This window comes from Prionailurus viverrinus, chromosome C2, assembly GCF_022837055.1.
Source record: "Prionailurus viverrinus isolate Anna chromosome C2, UM_Priviv_1.0, whole genome shotgun sequence".
NCBI lineage: Eukaryota > Metazoa > Chordata > Mammalia > Carnivora > Felidae > Prionailurus > Prionailurus viverrinus.
This window is the reverse complement of record NC_062569.1, coordinates 48,734,468-48,755,189: the sequence shown is the minus strand read 5'-3', so window position 1 is coordinate 48,755,189 and position 20,722 is coordinate 48,734,468. Positions and strand designations below refer to the sequence as shown.

The following is a 20,722-nucleotide window of genomic DNA, read 5'->3' as shown; positions in this document are numbered from 1 at the left end:
AGTAAATTATTTTTGGCCTGAGTATTGATCGAGTTAATGCATTTCATATTGTGTTACAGAGACAAGTAATTCAGAGCAATCTTTTTAGAAATATTAATTGCTTGACAGCTTTTTACTGCCTTTTAAGATTTGTAACCCTTATCAGAGGATTTGGGGAGTATCATATTTCCTTTGAATAACAATAGTTTTTGGCAGGGGGAATACAGTTATCTTGAGTCATCTCAATACTTGCTAGAGATTTAAGTCTTTAAGTCGGGTTGCATTTTTTTTTTGTAATCATAGCTAAACTTGAAGTTTACCCTTGCTTCCTTTAACATTCCCTTATTTCCATCACTAATAACTACACCAAACTTTCTCCCTATTGTCTAGTAATCACGAATGGGTTGAACTATTTCATTTTGAAACTTAAAAAGTAGGAATGTGATTTTACATTTCTAACAAAATTATATTTAAAAATGTGGGTCACTTTACCAGTGCTGTTTCATTATTTTTTTAACATAAAAGTGGACATGGGAATTTCATTAAAGTGCTCTAAAAATTCACTTATTATCTATATGATTAAAATAGTGAGGATCACCCAAAGTCTATAAACTTATATTAGAGCGAATTTTTTGGTGTTCAGTTAACTGATGGGAATAGGACTAATGATGTTTTCTAGCATAATTTGAAAAGATTGTTCCTAACTTTTAAGCATTCTTTAGGAATTTGGGGAATATGTTTATCAATGTGAAATAAATTGACAGAATAAAATGTCAGTAAGAACTTACTGGAGCACTAAGAAAACAAGAAAATAAAAAGAATAAAGTTTCTCTGATTATACATAGTAATATAAATTAAGAATTATGTGCTTAACTAATCTGGAGCTTTTCTGCAACTGTTTATCTTAAAGTTTACTTTTCTTTTTTAATTTTCAGACAGGTTTATTATTATACCCTTACATTCACTGATGCCTACGGTTAACCAGACACAGGTATGTTGTTAAATTTATTCATCCTCTGTCTTTCAGATTGAGGCAAGTTTCAGATTAAGGACTGCTTATTATCTTTTATTTTCTTTTATTTTTTTTGAAGGTGCATTTTGAAGTAGTAATCCATATAAAAATCACTTCTTTAAGAACTTTGCAAATGAGTCTTCAGGGGATAATTGCACAAAAACTCTAGTAACTGAGTGTAATTAACAAATTAGTTTTGTCAGCATTAGGGAAAAGTTTATAGACTGGTTTCACCAGTAACTTGTTTGGGTTGCAGTTATCTATGACATACTACAGCTTGATGTTTGAGATTTTGATTTAACAGAATTAATGTATTTGTAGATATGAGATTTCCTGTTTTATCAATAATATATTATTATGGTTTTGAATGTTTTGTCTCTTGTCAGGTTCAGGCATGTCCCTCGTTAGGATCAACACTGCATTCTCAAAGACAAGATAGTTTTCTGGACTGCAGTGTTTGCAGGCCCTGATAAAAGGAGATGGCTCAGAAGAAAGTCTGTCTCTCTCTCTCTCTCATACTTTTTCCCCTCCTTTTGTGAGAAAAATCTCAAGACATTTCTTATTGAGGCTCTTTTAATATCTTTTCTGCTGATTCTTTAATCCTCAGTAAGCCTCAGCCAACCCAATTAGAGTGCATACCTAAGTGAAGACAAGGGATAAAGGACTCTTAGTTCCAAAGACCAGACAGAAGAGTACTTCCACTCTGACACTCTTAATTGTAAACTGTGTATTCCTTTGCTAGAAATTATATGACTACATTAGAAATTATATTTTCTGTTGATTACCTTTGATGTAAATGAAGAGATAAATGTATGTATTTCTTTGCATTATAGCCAAGTGGTACTTGACCACAAGTTTTCCTTTTACTCAGGTGGCTTTGTGAAGGATACCATTGAAGATTTTTTTTTTTTTTAGTTTGACTTCAAAAACTTGTATGTAGTGGTACAGCCCACTGCTATCCATTCTGAGTTTGGCATCTGCCTGGGTGGTTGGTGTCCCTTACCCATAGAGTTTTGGATCATTCGTAATTTTTATTGTTAAACTGAACCCTCTCTCTCTCAAGAGTTTGATACACAAAAAAACATTTTGCTTTACAGTTCTTGTTAAAAAACATTCTGTAAATTTAAGTAATCCTATTTCATTTGAAATTTAGTTTGTGATAAGGTTCATTCTAAAATCTGGGAGATTTTGTTTGGTTTAATGAAAATGATGGTTTAATTGAAAATGATGTGTACCTATAAGTATGTGTACAAATGTTAGATGCATATGTGAAGGAATGAACACAATGTTGAAAAGGAACAGTATCTGAAGTAATTCTGATTGGAAGAATGATGTCTTAGAAATTAATGTGCTTTTGAGGTTTTGATGTATTGATTCTTACAGGTATTTAAAAGAACTCCTCCTGGTGTTCGGAAAATAGTAATTGCTACCAATATTGCAGAGACTAGGTAAAAATTGTTTTAAATATCAACTACTGATGATTATGTGTTTTGAGCCCCATAAATTAGCATACCTTATACACTTCTCTCTCTAAAAGATACTTCATAATGTCTTTAAAGTTAATTTAGTCATGGTGTTGGGCAGAGGCTTTTGTTTGCTTTCTAATCCTATAATGGATTAGCCTTTCTAAGTGTTTTTTAAAAAGCCTTCTTGGGGTGCCTGGTGGCTCAGTTGGTTAAGCGTCCAACTTCAGCCCAAGTCATGATCTCACAGTTGGTGAGTTTGAGCCCTGCAATGGGCTCTGTGCTGACAGCTCAGAGCCTGGAGCCTACCTCAAATTCTATGTCTCCCTCTCTCTCTCTCTCTCTGCACCTCCCCTGCTTGCACAGTGACTCTGTCTCAAAAATAAACATTAAAAAAAAACCTTCTTAAGGAATCATGGGAGTTGAGGTCAATTTTGGTTTTGCGTTTTTCTGGTTGGGGGTCGTATTGTTTGGGAATTAGTTATAAATAGCCTTAAAATTTCTTATATTCCTTTGGAAGCATTAATATGTCTGTATACTCATTGAAACAGATTTTTCTGTGGAAGCTGATATTAAACCATGTGGGAACTTGGGACCACAGAGCTAGGTACAAAAGTCATCAAGCAAGCTATGAAGTTTGACTATGGGCAAATAAAAATTCCTCATGTCATCTGCAGAATTGACTGCCACTACAGCTCCTGATGCTGCCTGCCCAACAAGGGGCTTGATCCCTGTAATGTTGGTGAATGTGGGAACAGTGGTGAAAATCCCAAACTGCAAAATCAATATGACTAATTAAAAATGCTTTGAAGTCCCTATCTGTAGTCCTGTTAGAGGTTATGTGCTTTTAATGTATTTTTAATATTTCATACATCTGTTTTCCAAACAGCATTACCATAGATGATGTAGTTTATGTAATAGATGGAGGAAAAATAAAAGAGACACACTTTGACACACAAAACAACATCAGTACCATGTCTGCTGAGTGGGTTAGTAAAGCTAATGCCAAACAAAGGAAAGGTCGAGCTGGAAGGTAAGATGGAACCTTTGTCTGTAAGTTGTTTTAATCATAGTTTCTTTGGAAAAATATCTGCCAAGTTTTCTATTTTTAATTTTTCAATCTAGTTAATTAAAATTAACATTCTTTGTTAATTTGTTATTAGTTCTATTTAATTGCTTCCATTTTTTAAAAAGCATGAATTACTAATCATAACTAGTAATAATATTTGAATGTCATGTTATCTCCTAAACACTTTGTATATAATAACTTGCTTAATCTTCACAACAATGCTAGGAACTAGGTTATTGCCCCCATTTTAAGGGTATGGAAATTAAGGTATAAAGAAATTAAAAGTTAAACAGTTGTGTAAGTAGCAGAGTCAGGACTTGAACTCGGGCAGTCTGGCTCCAGTCTGGGCTCCTAACCCTGTACTTTACATCTATACTGGTTTTTCACTATTAGTTACCAATGAAAACACAAGGAAGTTTTCTCATTGATATGGGGGTAGCATAAGAAATAATATCTCTATCTTAATGGTAGAGTGATTTGCCTTTAACACAAGTAATTGCACTTATTATTCATTTTAATAGATACTTCCTAGAAGTTTTACACCCTTATTCATATGAGTGGTAGAATCATGTCTGAAGTTGTAGAAGAGAGTTTTTCTTTTGCCTCCTACAGGTAGTACGAAAAAATTTCCGTTAATCTTCAGATAACTGGCGTAAGTAAGGAAAGAAGAGTTAGATAATTTCAGCAATACTTTGTTTTACATTTGTAGGTAGTAAAGCTCTGTATCTTGCTATAATCTTTGCAGATTATCCCACTGCAATTTGTAGGCCATTTATTAGATTATGCAGTTGCTGCTCTTGAGCTGAAGTGATAGCTTATTCTAAGAATAATATCTAAGACTGAGGTTTTCTCATGAAGACTTAATACCACTGGATACTAATTCAAGTAGTATTCACCATGTGGTACACTTTTTTATATGAATAGTAAACATACTAGCCTTAGGTTTGATCCATAAAACGGTTCTAGAAATAAAGTAAACGAAGTATTCTGTTTCATCTAAATTTTCATTTGCAGTAGCTTGATAGAAGTTAACTATGGAATTACAGTGGTTTAATTCAAATGAAAAATAGCCCCTTGTAGGGTCCACAGATAAAAATTCCTTTAGCAAAGCCTGATTTGATTAATAATTACTTTGAAGGCCAGATCAAAGTATATTATATGGTCCTCAGTGGAAGCATTCTTCATTTTTACAGGCATGTTATATTAATAGATGATGGGTCTTTGTATACTTGTGACAGAAATAGCTAAGAATTTTAGAATTTATTTTTATTCCTATAGAAAACGGGCCTCCCCCTCCTTTAGCAGCAAGAGTCCATAGGAATATTTATTCTGTTTGAAAATATATGAATACCCTCACCTCTACATGTCTGTCCTTAACACTGTCCATTTATATCACTAAAGAAAAATTCAGCAACTAAAACATTTCCAAAATCCCTCTGAGAGCTCACTAAATAGCACATACTTAAAAGATTTTAAATAATATAGACAGGTTAACATAATGCTAGGATTATTACATAAAATGCTCACAAGGCATATAGAGGGTAAACCTCAGTAAACAGTTATTAAGCACAGCATTCTGGAATCTGTAAGTTAGTAAAAAAGAACCAAATTATTGGTGCGGGGAGGAAATCATCTCTTTCTTAAAACTAGAACATAGGGATAATGGATCTAGATAATGTTACTCAGATACATGGGGAGAAGGAATGTATGATTAATAAAAATGAAATATTAAGTTAGTTATGGTGTAGTTCATATGATACAGATATTGGCTATTTTCCCTGCCTGCTATTTTCTCTGGAGTTCTAAAAAGTCATTGGTAATGTTCCTTTTATTTATTTATTTTTTAAGAGTGCAGCCTGGTCATTGCTATCATCTATATAATGGTCTTAGAGCAAGCCTTCTGGATGACTATCAACTGCCAGAAATTTTGAGAACTCCTCTGGAAGAGCTTTGTTTACAAATAAAGGTAAATTAGGTGGGAGAGTTAAGAAACTAAATGGAGAGTGGGGTTCTAATTTTCAACATTTGTATAGAAGAAAGTAGTATGTTAATCTGTGAAGAATTGTTATCGTGTGTGTGTGTGTGTGTGTTTTAGTAAACTGTCTCTAAACTTCCTTCAAATGTTTATTAAACACATTTTATCATGTACTGCTCTAGGATCATGCTGCCTGTGTTTGAATCCTAACTCCCCTGACAAGCTAGTGGCAAGTTATTTAAATAAAGTTTATATAGAATTCTTTAGAACATTGCCTGGCATGTAGTGAGTAAGTGTTCAATAAATAAATATTAGCTACATGTACTGTTACTACATCTTAAGGTGCTGTCCGTCTGATAAACCACTCACCATTTTTTGGCATTTTATATGTATTTTGATAGAAACAACCTTTTTATTTTGAAAATGATCGGTAAATTAACCTATTTGTTGAGATTTTAACCAGCTACTTTTGTCATTAATATAAAGCTGGTGGGTGATAGAAAGTAGTAATGTGAAAATCATGTATAAGTTTGATGCTTTATTAATTGACACAGGCATGACTAAACTGTTAATGTCAGTATATGATATATGTTTAATTATATTTGTCTTCCCCCAGATTTTAAGGCTAGGTGGAATTGCTTATTTTCTGAGTAGGTTAATGGATCCACCATCAGATGAAGCGGTGTCACTCTCCATAAAACACCTGATGGAACTGGTAAATTTTATTTTATTTTTCAAAATGTTAAGTTAGATTTATAATGTTAGAGCACGTAAGCCACCTGATTAAAAAATTTACTCTCATTACTATGAAGTAGATCAATGAATACACAGTGCCAAATTTGATTTACTCTTTGGCTTGGTATACGAAACGTGAATTAGAAAGTTATAAAATGATACCTTTGTGATGGTCTTATTATTCTGGGTCCTTTCCACACAATTTCTTTCATTGTAGGCTTGTTTTAAAACTAGATAAAATTTTGGGGGCACCTGGGTGGCTCATTCGGTTAAGCGTCCGACTTTAGCCTAGGTCATGATCTCGCTGTTCTGGATTTCAAGCCCCGCATTGTTCTCTGTGCTGACAGCTTGGAGCCTGGAGCCTGTTTCAGATTTTGTGTCTCCCTCCCTCCCTCTCTCTGTCTCTGCCCCTTCCCCACTCATACTTTATCTGTCTCTCTCAAAAATAAACATTAAAAAAAAAAAAAAAAACTAGATAAAATTTTATATCTTTCAGTTTACTGGTCTTTGTCTTCATTTGCATTCTTCAGATGAATTTGGTTGGTTTCTTAGATTCTTCTGATTACCATAATGTTTTCAGAGCTTTTCTCAAATCCAAGTAATTTAATGACTGTGGACATCTTATGAAGGCAGTTCTTGTATTTTTGAAAGAATACTGGTCTTAATTTTTTTGTTTTGTTTTGTTCTGCTTTAGTTTCTTTCTGTGACATCATTGTTTTGAGAAACTAGTTTCAGTGACTTAACAAGTGACTACTTAGTTGGTAGCCATCCCTGCACAAGACCATATTGAGAAGAGTCACAGGACTGGCTATGAATTAGTACCCAGAGTGAGGAGAAGGGCGCTGTGAGGTAATGCTCAGAGAAGAGAAAAAGTGGTTCAAGCTGTCCTCTCCAATAAGGCAGCCACTGGTCACATGTGACTATTTAAATTTGAATTTTGACGTAAATTACAAATTCAGCATCTCGAGTCACATTGCACATAGAACATTTTTGACATTGCTAAAATTCTGTTGATTCGTGTGGGGTTAGAGGTTTCTGAAGATGTACCTTATATATTTCATTTTTATTTAAGCCATTTATACAGGTAATTTTGAGAATTTGACCTACATCAGAACACTGTAGTAGCTTTTAATGTGAGTTATTTAAATGAAAAAGCATAGTTAATTATCTGTCTTTGTTGGAATTTGTATTAGGTTTAGTGAGGTTCCTGGTACTTTAGGAAGTAGTACAGTTTTACTGCTGACCTGTCTTCCCATCTAGGCTTTTATCTAGTAGAATAGAGCTTTGCTGCTATTTCGTCTAATAGAATAGAGCTAGGTGGCAATCAGAGAATCACCTTACTGTTGATGGTAGAGATGGATGACCAGAGAACAGTTGGACTCTGACCCAAGTGGGTGGCTTCTTGTCTCCTAACTGAATTTAAGAGCCAGTCTTTACTTAGCCGTTTGCATGAAACGGCCATGCAAATCCTTCTCCATCATGAAAAGGCCAGCAAATCCTTCTCCCAACAGTAGATTCCAAAGCTTTTTTAAAGTTTTTATTTAAATTCCAGTTAAAATACAGTGTAGTATTAGTTTCAGGTGTACCATATAGTGATTTGATGCTTCTTAAGACACCCAGTGCTCATCACAAGTGCATTCCTTATCGCCATCACCTGTTTAACCCATCTCCCCTCTGGTAACCATCTGTTCTCTGTAATTAAGAGTCTGTTTCTTGGTTTGCCTCTCTGGGATTTTTTGTTTTTGTTTTTCTTTTTCTTTTTCTCTATGCTCTTTGGTTTCTTAAATTTTATGTATGAGTTAAATTATTAGGTGTTTGTCTTTTTCTGAATGACTTATTTCACTTAGCATGATACTCCATCCACATCTTTGGAAATGTCAAGATTTCATTCTTTTTTATAGTTGAGTAATATTCCATTATATATATATATATATATATATATATATATATATATATATATATATACACACACATATATATGTATATATATGTATATATATATATATGCATGCCACATCTTCTTTATCCATTCATCATTTGGTGGACACTTGGGCTGCTTTTATAGTTTATTGTCGACAGTGCTGCTGTAAACATTTGGGGTGCATGTATCCCTTTGAATTGGTATTTTTGTATTCTTGGAGCGAATACCTGGTAATGCAGTTGCTGGATTGTAAGGTAATTCTATTTCTAACTTTTTGAAGAATGGCCATGCTGTTTTCCACAGTGGATACACCAGTTTGGGTTCCCACCAACAGTGCATCATTAGGATTCCCCTTTCTCCACATCTTCGCCAACACCTTTTGTTTCTTGTGTTGATTTTAGCCATTCTGATAGGCATGAGGTGATATCTCATTGTGGTTTCTATTTGTATTTCCCTAATGACAAGTGATGAGCATCTTTTCATGTGTCTGTTAGCCATCTATATTTTTTGGAAAAATGTCTGTTCATGTCTTCTGCCCATTTTTAATCAGATTATTCATTTTTAGGGTGTTGAGTTTTATAAGTTCTTTATATATTTTGAATACTAACCTTCTATCAGATATGTCATTTCCAGATATTTTCTCCCATTCTGTAGGTTGCTTTTTAGTTTTGTTGATGGTTGGTTGGGGAAGGGGCAGAGAATCCCAAGCAGACTCCTTGCTGTCAGTGTGGACCCAAGCACAGGGCTCCCATTTTGTAAACCGAAATCATGAGATCATTACTTGAATTGAAATCAGGAGTCAGACACTTAACCCATTAAGCCACCTAGGGGCCCTATAAATAGTTCTGTTTATCCCTTTCCAATCATCTAGGACCCATAGTACAATCTTGAGCAGAAGTGTTATGATAGTGTACATTCTTGTGTTCTTTTTCTCAGAGGGAAAGCTGTCAACAATTTGTTGAGTGTATTTGTTGAAGGTTTTTTTCATGGAAACTGTCAAATTAAGGAAGTTTCTGATTTACTAAAAGATTTTTATTGTGCATGGATAATTGATTTTGTCAAATCCCTTTTCTGCCTCTCATGAGATTATGATGTGGGTTTTTTCTTGTTTAATTTGCTGTGTATTGGATTACATTGATTTTTTTTCAAATGTTAAACCAACTTTCATTCCTGAAACAAATCTAACTTGCTGGGATTCAGTTTGCCTTTTTTTTTTTTTTTCCTCCCTGTGGTTTCTCATGCATAAGTTTATTTAGTAGTTTTCCTTTCTCCAAATGTCCCTGTCCAGTTTGTTACCAAGATTATGCCAGGTACAAAAAAACAAGTAGGGAGCATTATATATTTTTTTTGTTTTTCTGTTCTCTGAAAGAATTTTTTGTAAGATTAAGGTTATTTCCACCATAAATGTTTAGTAGAAGTCTTTTCTGATGGGATACATACGGGTTATGGTTTTTATTTTTTGTTGATATCTTTTTGTGTACCTAGTTATTTTAATTGTGTACTGGACATTGCATTTATAGTGCTCTTTGTAGATAAAAATTTGAAACCTAAGATGATGATAACTTTCTCCAGCGAAGATTTATGTTGCTTCTGCCAGGAAAAGAAGCACCAGTTCTGGGCTCACCTCCCTGGACTTCTGTTATTCTCCAAATTCTATACTTAAAATTTTTATACTTCTTTTTTAACTCCTCAGTGTCTTCAAGCAGCTTTCCTAACTATATTCAGTGGGACAATTGGACCAAATTACCTAGGTAATCAGAGCAGTAGCCCACCCCCAGTTTTCAGTGTTCTGGATATGCCCATTATTTCTTGCCTTCCTGTCTGATGTCTCTTAAACTACCAGAATCAAAGCTTTGCATTATATATTTCGAATATATAATAGTTGTTTCTTTCTTTGTTTTATTTTGTCCCACAACACCAGGGGGTGATTTTATTTAATTGAAAGTTTGCTGATGTGGTATTTCTCTTATTTCTCTCCTAACATTTAGAGTAGGGCCAGGTTGTGGATATTTTATTTGTCTATTTTAATGTAAGTTTCTAACCTTTGCTGACTTCAGAAATTCTGTTTTGGTGAAGAAAACAGCATCGAACGATATTAAAGCATTTGGGTCTAAGAGTGAGAACTCTCCTGTTGTTTATTTTAAAGCAAACTAAAATAGCTTTGAATAGGATGCTTTACAGTGTTGATTTTAAACATAAATCCGTGCTTTACAGAATGCTTTGGATAAACAAGAAGAATTGACACCCCTTGGAGTCCACTTAGCACGATTACCAGTTGAGCCACACATTGGAAAAATGATTCTTTTTGGAGCTCTTTTCTGTTGTTTAGACCCAGTACTCACCATTGCTGCTAGTCTCAGCTTCAAAGATCCCTTTGTCATTCCATTGGTAAGAAAGATACAGATAAAAGGCTAAGTGTTTTTATATTCACAGAATAGTTTTTGTTGAGATCCATTTTTCAGCATTTTATTTGAATGCCTTTCTCACTTGACCATCAGGGCAATTTAAGTGGCCTTCATCTATTTTTTCTTTCTTTTTTTTTCTTCTTTCTTAAGGGCAAAGAAAAGATTGCAGATGCAAGAAGAAAAGAATTGGCAAAAGATACCAAAAGTGACCATCTGACAGTTGTGAATGCATTTGAGGTAAAAAATGACTTGTTCTGGATTGTGACAGTTCATTCAAGTGAAAAGCTGATAATAGACGTACTCACTTTTTAAAATGTGTATATTTAATAGGTATCAGGAATAAATTGCTGAGTGTTTAAAATTAGGTGAACATTTAAAAAACATTGCACATGATACATTTTTTGATAGTTCATTACATTTACCCTTTTGGGAAAAAAAATCTGTATTTGTGTTTTGATAACAGTAGAACAAATTAACAGTTTATCTTAAAAATCTATTTTATATTCATTTATATCTTTGTGTTGACATTCGTAAAAGATGGTCTTAGTCTGTTTATTAATAAACTATAACTTATTCAGATTTAACATTTTGATGAGTATGCTAATCATGCACATTATTTAGAGAGACCGTTTCTCCTCCCAAAAGTCAAGCTTATGTGAGGAATACATTTATCACCCATATTTGCAAAATTTAAATAAATGTAATTAGGTTTTTAGAGATAGTATCCTTTTACTGTAGCTCTAGATTCATTTTTATACCACGTATTATGGGAAAGTTTATGTATTTTTTTTCTTTGAGCTCATCCAGTATTAACTTTTCTTTTTCCCCATCTTCCCTTGTCTGTGTATATAACTTCGTATACATATATATATATATATATATATATATATATATATATATGTTTGTGTATATGCCAATACAGTAGCATTAGAATTTGTTCAGCAGAGTGTTCTTTTTTATTAATACCTAATATATATGATGGCATTTTGTATAAAATACACAGTATATTGTTATATAACTTTTACTTGTTTGTATGAAGAAAGGTCTGGAAATTCATTAGTGGGTATATCTTAACAACTAGAATCATGGGGAGTGCTTTTTTTTAATAGTATGTGAATTTCAAAATTCTTTGAGTAGTTTATAAAGAAGATGAAGTATTGGTAGAAGAGTAAGTTATTACCAAAATAAAGATAAGCTAGTAAGAATCTTTGCTTTGATGAACAATATTAATAGTTTTCTTTAATTTCTTTGCCCCATAGGGCTGGGAAGATGCTAGACGACGTGGTTTCAGATATGAAAAAGACTATTGCTGGGAATACTTTTTGTCTTCAAACACATTGCAGGTAATGGTGAATGTTTTGAAATGATTCCCAAATATGTTTATATGTATCCATTTTGTATAGTTAGATCTTCAGCAAAAAAGTTAATGGTGTGAGTTTGTTATATGAAGTTAAATGATTATACAAAATAATAGAAGGAATCTTTATTAAATAAATCAACTGCAACAAAACAAAGGTATATAATATAATAAACATAAAGGTGGCTAATGGCTAAGAAAAGAAACAAGATTCCAGAGTACAGCAGGAAAATGTAGTAAAGCTTGGGTACTCTTTGCCCCCACCTTCTAGTTGCTGTTTGGATGATTCAGCCTGAAAATGCTCACTGATACTCCTAAAATCTATTTTAAAATAATAAACAGTATCTTTAACTTTTGGGTAGGTTATCTTTAATAAGAAAACACTGGAAAGGAGGCCTTTGTGAACCAGAGATCGTAAATAGGACAGATAGACATCAGACATAACGACTCTACACTGAATTGGAGAAGTGTAAGATTAGGAATTCCTCACGTTCCCCTGTTACATGTACATTCCAGTGATATGGCAGGAACCTTGGTACTGGACATTTAACAAATGTACAAGGGGGTAAAAGAATCAAGAATCTAGCATGTCTAGCAAATCTAATAAAAGCTGTGCAAACATTAACAAAATGAAATATGACAGTTCTCAAAGTTACAACAATCAATGTCAAAAAAGAATAGATTACAACATATCTCAACAGAGAATACTGTACAACTGCTTCATAGTAAATAACAGTTTAGGAAGAATATGAATTCAATAAAACAAAGATAAGAAAATAAACCAATAATAGAGTGGATGAAAAGACTGCTGACCTAAGAAGACACATTGATGACCAAAAGAATTACAGGGAACAAAATGGATATCCCTGTAAAGGATTGATATAGAAGAAAGAGTCTAGGTAATCACAGTTTGTAGATGCAGCCACAAAAGAAAAAATTGAAAACAATAAGTAAAAAGCTTCTAGACAGGAAGACAGGACGGATCCATCATAAAGATAATAGGTGTCTCTCCATAGAAAATTCAGGTGTAATTATGACTATGTATTCAGAGATATGTGCAAGAACATTTCCTTCAATACAGAAAATAAAATGAACTACATGTATGAAAAGATAACTGAATCCAAGGGTTGAGAATATTCTATCCAGTCAAGATATTAATTCACCTATAAAGACAGAGGACAGGCATTCAAGAATGCATTTGAAATACTACACCCATGAGCTGTTCTTGAAAAAGAGACATTGAATTGCTGTCTACTAAGAGATAAAAAGAATTTCAGAAATGGAGAGTACCTATTAAATCAATGAGTGTTGTGTGTGGATATTATTTAAATATAGAACAAATACAAAACGGTATTGGGAATTAAAGATACAGAATAGAACAGAGTAGAATAGTTATTATTCTGAACAGTATAAAATAATGGTAATAAAAAAACCAGGACATGGTCTGGAGTGTCAGAGTCACGTAGTTCACAAAAGGAATATAGACTTAAGACCAACTTTACGTTTCCTAATCTCTTATTTTAAGCTTAAAGGATCTTTTATTATCTTTTGTGATTGTGAAAATTTAAGATTCATCAGTTTAATTTTTATTTCTATTTACCTTTTTAAAATTGAACTCAAATTATCCAGCACCCCCAAAGAATTGAACTCAAATTAATTTTAATACTCATATTAAAATAGCTTTTATACATTATCCCATTGTTAGGATAGCATTTCTATCTAACTCTTCTGTCAGTATATATGTGTAAATGTCTGCAGTATTATTTAGTTAGTTAATGGTTACTTCTGACTAAACTGAGTTAGGGAAATTTCATTTGTACTTCCTGTATTACTTGTGTGCTTTATAATGAGCCATGCATCATTTTTATTCAAATTAGGATTCTTCTTCAAAACAAAACAAAAAAACAGACATTAAGCCTTTGTGCCAGTATGTAACAGCAGTTAATTCTCAGTAGTAGAACTATGGATGTAGTAGAAATATATGGATGTTGATTATTTTATTTATGCTTTTCTGTTTTGGGGGGGGGGTTGTTTGTTTTCAAAATATGGGGTGGAGAACCATTTTTTAAATTATGTTAATGAATCTTCTGCAGAATGGAGCAATACTTAAAACATCAGTGGTTATTCCTTAATAGCAGGCAAAACTTTTCTGTTAAAAAATCAGATGATATTTTAGGCTTATAGGCCATATGGTCTCTGTTAGAGCCACTCACTTCTGTTATTATAGTGTAAAAGTAACCATAAATAATAGCTGAGCGAGTGTGACTTTGTTTCAGTAAAACTTTACTGACAAAAACAGGTGTTTGTAAATTTTGTAGTCTGCCAGCCTCTGCTCTAAAACATCACATTTTTGCAAGTGTCTTATAAAGCAAGGAAAACTTAGAGCTATTTATATGAGTATACGTTGTATGGCCCCTATAAAAATCTGTATGAAAGGTATTCTAGTTCTGTTTGTTATCATTGCTCCCTAGATGCTGCATAACATGAAAGGACAGTTTGCTGAGCATCTTCTTGGAGCTGGATTTGTAAGCAGTAGAAATCCTAAAGATCCAAAATCTAATATAAATTCAGGTAAAGAAGAAAATGCAGTGTAAATAGCTTGCTTTTTGCATTGTTTGTTGTATCTGTATTTTAATTTTTTTCCCCTCTACCTACTCCCAATAGATAATGAGAAGATAATTAAAGCTGTCATCTGTGCTGGTTTATATCCTAAAGTTGCTAAAATCCGACTAAATTTGGGTAAAAAAAGAAAAATGTAAGCATTGAAGATTATTATGAATTATTTGTAATTGTCTCCTTCAGCTTTTGAAATCCTCTTTATGGCAGCAGAGCTTATATTTTAAACTTGTTCTTTTTATATTTGGGCCATGTTCTTGTTCTTTACTTTTGATCTAAATTGAAGAGAATGCAGGGGCACCTGGGTGGCTCAGTCAGTTAAGCATCTGACTTTGGCTCAGGTCATTATCTCACAGTTTGTCAGTTCAAGCCCCATGTCGGGCTCTGTGCCGACAGCTCAGAGGCTGGAGCCTGCTTGGGATTCTGTGTCTCCCTCTTTCTGTTCCTACCCTGCTTGCACTCTCTCTCTCTCTCTCTCAAAAATAAAAAATAAAGATTAAAAAAAGTAATAAATTTAAGAGAATGCAAACTATTTAACACAGGCATCACTTTCCCTCATAGCACTTACCTGGAGTCAGCTCTCCCATCACCCATTATTCACAAAGAACGTTAATGAAATATAATACTAGGGTAAATATTAGTAAAGTAAGCCAGCTATTAAAAAAAAAGTCAGTGCAGAGGCATCTGGGTGGCTCGGTCGGCTAAGTGTCCAACTTCTGCTCAGGTCATGATGTCATAGTTGGTGAGTTCAAACCCCACGTCGGGTTCTCTGCTGACAGCTCAGAGCCTGGAGCCTGCTTTGGATTCTGTGTCTCCCTCTCTCTACCCCTCCCCTGATTGTGTTCTCTCTCTCTCTCTGTTTCTCTCAAAAATAAACATTTAAAAACAGTGCATGGATGGATATTACCTAGAGAAGACTTTCTTAGGATTTTTTCTCTTCTAAGACACATAATTTTCTAATTTACCTCTTTGATGAAAATTGTGGTGATTTCACTGTTTTAGGTAATAAGGTATAACTTTTAAATATATGTACAAATAATTAGCCTCAGGAATAATTGGAGACTGCAAGGCATATTTTTTGCCTAGCAAATAAGTTCATTCTAGTGAGGAAACAGCAACTCTAAGTCACAGATGTGTAGTAGTGTGTGAATGAAGACATGTTAGACTCTTGTGTCATGTCATTAAAATAGTCCCTAGCCAGTGGATTCATAAGTGAATATGTTAATTTGAGCATTGTGTCCTAAGGAAGTAATTCCAAATGTTTTTTAAAAAGGTGTATTGTAAAGAACATAGGTGTCCAAAAAAAAAAAGTGGGGAAATTATTTGATATTATCATATTATAATGGCATTTAAGCTCATATAAATAAGGCATATATGGGGCGCCTGGGTGGCACAGTCAGTTAGGCGTCCGACTTCAGCCAGGTCACGATCTCGCCGTCCGTGAGTTCGAGCCCCGCGTCAGGCTCTGGTCTGATGGCTCGGAGCCTGGAGCCTGTTTCCGATTCTGTGTCTCCCTCTCTCTCTGCCCCTCCCCCGTTCATGCTCTGTCTCTCTCTGTCCCAAAATAAATAAAAAAACGTTGAAAAAAAAATTTTTTTTTTTTAAAATAAGGCATATAAAACAGTTACTGTACAATAACAAAATAAACTGACATTAAATGAAAAAGTTTGGATATCCTATGATGATAAACATGAAAACATACAAGATCTCAAGGACAGATTAAAGTGCAGACATTGTTTTAGGGCAGTGCTTCTCAACTGGGGTGACTTTACCTGCCAAGGGACATTTTATTTGACTGTGACATTTGAGGTAGTTCCAGCGGGGGCAGTACTACTAGCATCTAGTAGATAGAGGCCAGAGATGCTATTAAACCTTTAATATCCAGGACAGCCTCCACGACAAGGATTACTCAGTTTAATATGTCAAATATGCAGAGTTTGGAAAACCTTATTGTCACATAGGAAGTTATGGATAACATGAATTTTAATCATTGTAACTGGATTATCTACACTTTAAGTGAACCAGGTACTTTTTTGATATCATTACTTTGTCAGTTTTTTAAAATATCCATTCTTGTCTTTACAGATAGCTTAACAGACTCTGAAATACATTTTATAAATTTCTCTGCCATCCTATGAAGGAGTTACGGAAAAAAATGTAGTTCTGTTTGTATTGGTGCTTTATTTTGGTCTAGACCAGGGATCAGCCAATTTTAGCATGCTTGGCCAAAATCTTGTTGGTATAAATTTTTATTGGAACAGCCACACCTCTTCGTTTACATGTTATCTGTGTCTGCTTTCCTGCTTTGTCAGCAGACTTGAGTAGCTGTGATGGAGCTCATCTGGCTTACAAAGCCTAAAATATTTTCTGTGTGGTCCTGTACAGAAAAAGTTTGCCAACCCCTGCTGCTTTCATGATGTAGGATTATAAGGTGGCATTGGTTAAATAGGCTGTGGTGAGGAAGAATAATTTCTGATTTTATTCTAAGGACTCATGACTGTGATTCATGAATTTGGTTAGAAGTATTATGAGTTCCTAGAACCATGGAAAAATACTCTTAAAAACAAATAGGAAGTATTAATGGATTAAGAGCTTTTATGTTGTCATTTAATACGGCAATTACCATTGATTGTTTCAAAAGAAACTGTCAGACATCTCCATGTTGAATAATATTGATTAAAGACTCGTGTATTTTGAGGTAAAACTTTTATGACTATCAAAGAAAAGACCCTGGAAATTGAAAGACTGACTAGAGCTATGTCAGAATACCTTTATTCCTTTGCAGTGCAGAAGCATGAAGATAAAAAGCTTCTGCATTGCAAAGGAAACAATCAACAAAACTAAAAGGCAACCGACAGAATGGGAAAAGATACTTGCAAATGACATATCAGACAAAGGGCTAGTATCCAAAATCTATAAAGAACTTACCAAACTCCACACGCAAAAAACAATCTAGTGAAGAAATGGGTAGAAAACATGAATTAGACACTTCTCTAAAGAAGACATCCAGATGGCCAACAGGCACATGAAAAGATGCTCAACGTCCCTCCTCATCAGGGAAATCCAAATCAAAACCACACTGAGATACCACCTCATGCCAGTCAGAGTGGCTAAAATGAACAAATCAGGAGACTATAGATGGCTGGAGAGGATGTGAGAGATGGGAACCCTTTTGCACTGTTGGTGGGAATGCAGAGTGGTGCAGCCACTCTGGAAAACAGTGTGGAGGTTCCTCAGAAAATTAAAAATAGATCTACCCTATGACCCAGCAATAGCACTGCTAAGAATTTACCCAAGGGATACAGGAGTGCTGATGCATAGGGGCACTTGTACCCCAATGTTTATAGCAGCACTTTAAACAATAGCCAAATTATGGAAAGAGCCTAAACGTCCATCAACTGATGAATGGATAAAGAAATTGTGGTTTATATACACAATGGAATACTGCTTGGCAGTGAGAAAGAATGAAATATGGCCTTTTGTAGCAATGTGGATGGAATTGGAGAGTGTTATGCTAAGTGAAATAAGTCATACAGGGAAAGACAGATACCATATGTTTTCACTCTTAGGTGGATCCTGAGAAACTTAACAGAAACCCATGGGGGAGGGGAAGGAAAAAAAAAGGTCAAAGTGGAAGAGAGCCAAAGCATAAGAGACTCTTAAAAAATGAGAACAAACTGAGGGTTGTTGGGGGGTGGGAGGGAGGGGAGGGTGGGTGATGGGTATTGAGAATGGCACCTTTTGGGATGAGCACTGGGTGTTGTATGGAAACCAATTTGACAATAAACTTCATATATTGAAAAAAAAAAATGAGAATAACGGGCGCCTGGGTGGCTCAGTTGGTTAGGCGTCCGACTTCGGCTCGGCACAGTCTGTGAGTTCAAGCCCCGTGTCGGGCTCTGTGCTGACAGCTCAGAGGCTGGAGCCTGTTTCGGATTCTGTGTCTCCCTCTCTCTCTGCTTCTCCCCTGCTCATGCTCTGTCTCTCTGCCTCAAAAATAAATAAAAACATGAAAAAAAAATTTAAAAAACTGAGAATAAATGAGGGGTGATGGGGGTGAGGAGGGAGGGGAAAGTGGGTGATGGGTGTTGAGGAGGGCACCTGTGGGATGAGCACTGAGTGTTGTATGGAAACCAATTTGACAATAAATTTCATATTTAAAAAAAATACATTTATTCCAAGTATTCCCATTCTGAAATTGGGGGATTTGAATGAATAAGAAACGATTGATAACATTTTAGGATAGGTTTTTAAAAATTAGTTGTAGCTAAAATTCCTTTTAAAGAAAATTCTTAATTTTTTATTTTATATTCATCTGGGTGTGTAACCTATGAAATTCTTTATTTTTTAAAAATGTTTATTTTGAGAGAGAGTGAGAGAGGATGCACGCTCGCACACAAGTAGAGGGAAAGGCAAAGAGAGAATCCCACACAGGCTCCATAGTGTCAGCATAGAGCCCAACTCAGCACTCAATCCCATAAACATGAGGTCATGACCTGAGCTGAGATCCTTATTAAAAGTTAGATGCTTAACCGACTCAGCCACCCAGGGTCCCCATAATTGTTCATTTTACAAAGTTATTTTGGAAATTAAGGGTATTGTCAGTATTGTGATTGATGGTAAAATGTATACACTATTCTCTTGGTCTGAATACCTTAGAATTATTTCAGATATTTATTTTATTCTTAGTTTTTTAGTAGTATAGTGTGAATAACAGATTTAAGGGATATTTCCTCACCTAAGATGTTCAGTAATTACACCTGCGAGAAAAGAGTTTGTCATGTGGTTATTCATATTTAACTGATATTTTTCCATGTTTGTTAAAATTCTGTTCACAAATACAAATTTGTAAATTTATGTAACAAAAAGTTAACTCACCTGTGGAATTTTTTTTTAGATTCTGGGATTGGTTTGGATCTCCTAGAATTTGTCTAACAAATTGCATTTTAACTTTTTTTAAAGGGTCAAAGTTTACACAAAAACTGATGGACTAGTTGCTATTCATCCTAAATCTGTTAATGTGGAGCAAACAGAATTTCACTACAACTGGCTTATCTATCACCTGAAGATGAGAACAAGTAGCGTAAGTGAATATTTAACATAATCATGCACCTCGAACATCGATCTTTTTTACAGTTGCGGATTTCTCACAATTATGAACAAAATTTGTTCTCTTCTGAAAAGTTTTCTTCTGACATGAATTAAGGCTTTTCCTTTTTAATGTTTATATATTTTGAGAGAGAGAAAATGCATGCGTGGGGGAGGGGCAGAGAGAGAGAGAATCCCAAGTATGCTCAGCCCTGTCATTGTGAGCCTGCTAGGAGGTGGTGGCTGTGGGGTATGGAAGGACTCAATCCCATGAACTGTTGAGATCATGACCTGAGCTGGACATTTAAGTGACTGAGCCACCCAGGCGCCCCGAATTATAACTCTTTGAAGAAAATATATTTTTAATGTGCAGCAGGTCTATCACGATGGATCTTTGTATTTTATTTAATTGGGACAGTTACTTGCTTTGCATAGTTTTCCTTCAGAGCCTGTTTTGAATAAATACTGGCATTCTCGGGTATAGGGGTTTACACCAAAGAATTTTGCTGATATTTCAATGTATCAAGTATTGGTCAGAACATTGAGTGAGATTCTGTTTATATATAGATAAAAATAATTTCAGATACATTAGTGTTTTCATTGTGTCACTCAGGAAATATTTTTTTTTAAAGAACAGTGCTATTTGAAATGAAACAAATATAAAACTGTGTTCTCTGGATTAATGAAGACTGGCTAGTTTAAAATGATACATTCTCAAAATTAGTTTCAGTAATCACACTAGCAGGATAACACCTGATTTAGAAGGAAAGCACTAATATCATTAGTACTGGTGGCAGTGAATTAATGTGGCAATACTCTTTTAGACTCCTGAACATTTTAGTTTGCTTTAATTCTCATTACAGATATACTTGTATGACTGCACAGAGGTTTCCCCATACTGTCTCTTGTTCTTTGGAGGTGATATTTCCATCCAGAAGGATAATGATCAGGAAACTATTGCCGTAGATGAATGGATTGTCTTTCAGTCTCCAGCAAGAATTGCCCATCTTGTTAAGGTGACTGACTTTACATGATTGTCTTTGAATCTGCAGGCAAGTTAGCATGTGATCTTGCGGTTTTGTCCCAAGTGTTATATATGTTG

General features: G+C 34.5%; 1 protein-coding gene across 1 annotated transcript in view; it reads left to right on the top strand.

The window, feature by feature from the left end:
- The window catches only part of DHX36 (DEAH-box helicase 36), a 50,365-nt gene that overhangs the window by 25,974 nt on the left and 3,669 nt on the right, over window positions 1-20,722 (top strand). Inside the window, exons 13-24 of the mRNA XM_047874827.1 lie at window positions 915-970; window positions 2,375-2,439; window positions 3,344-3,487; window positions 5,372-5,489; window positions 6,115-6,213; window positions 10,369-10,542; window positions 10,710-10,796; window positions 11,819-11,902; window positions 14,388-14,487; window positions 14,581-14,671; window positions 19,495-19,615; window positions 20,484-20,636. Of these exons, the coding sequence (XP_047730783.1) occupies window positions 915-970; window positions 2,375-2,439; window positions 3,344-3,487; window positions 5,372-5,489; window positions 6,115-6,213; window positions 10,369-10,542; window positions 10,710-10,796; window positions 11,819-11,902; window positions 14,388-14,487; window positions 14,581-14,671; window positions 19,495-19,615; window positions 20,484-20,636 (1,292 nt within the window). The remainder of the gene's footprint in view (window positions 1-914; window positions 971-2,374; window positions 2,440-3,343; window positions 3,488-5,371; window positions 5,490-6,114; window positions 6,214-10,368; window positions 10,543-10,709; window positions 10,797-11,818; window positions 11,903-14,387; window positions 14,488-14,580; window positions 14,672-19,494; window positions 19,616-20,483; window positions 20,637-20,722) is intronic.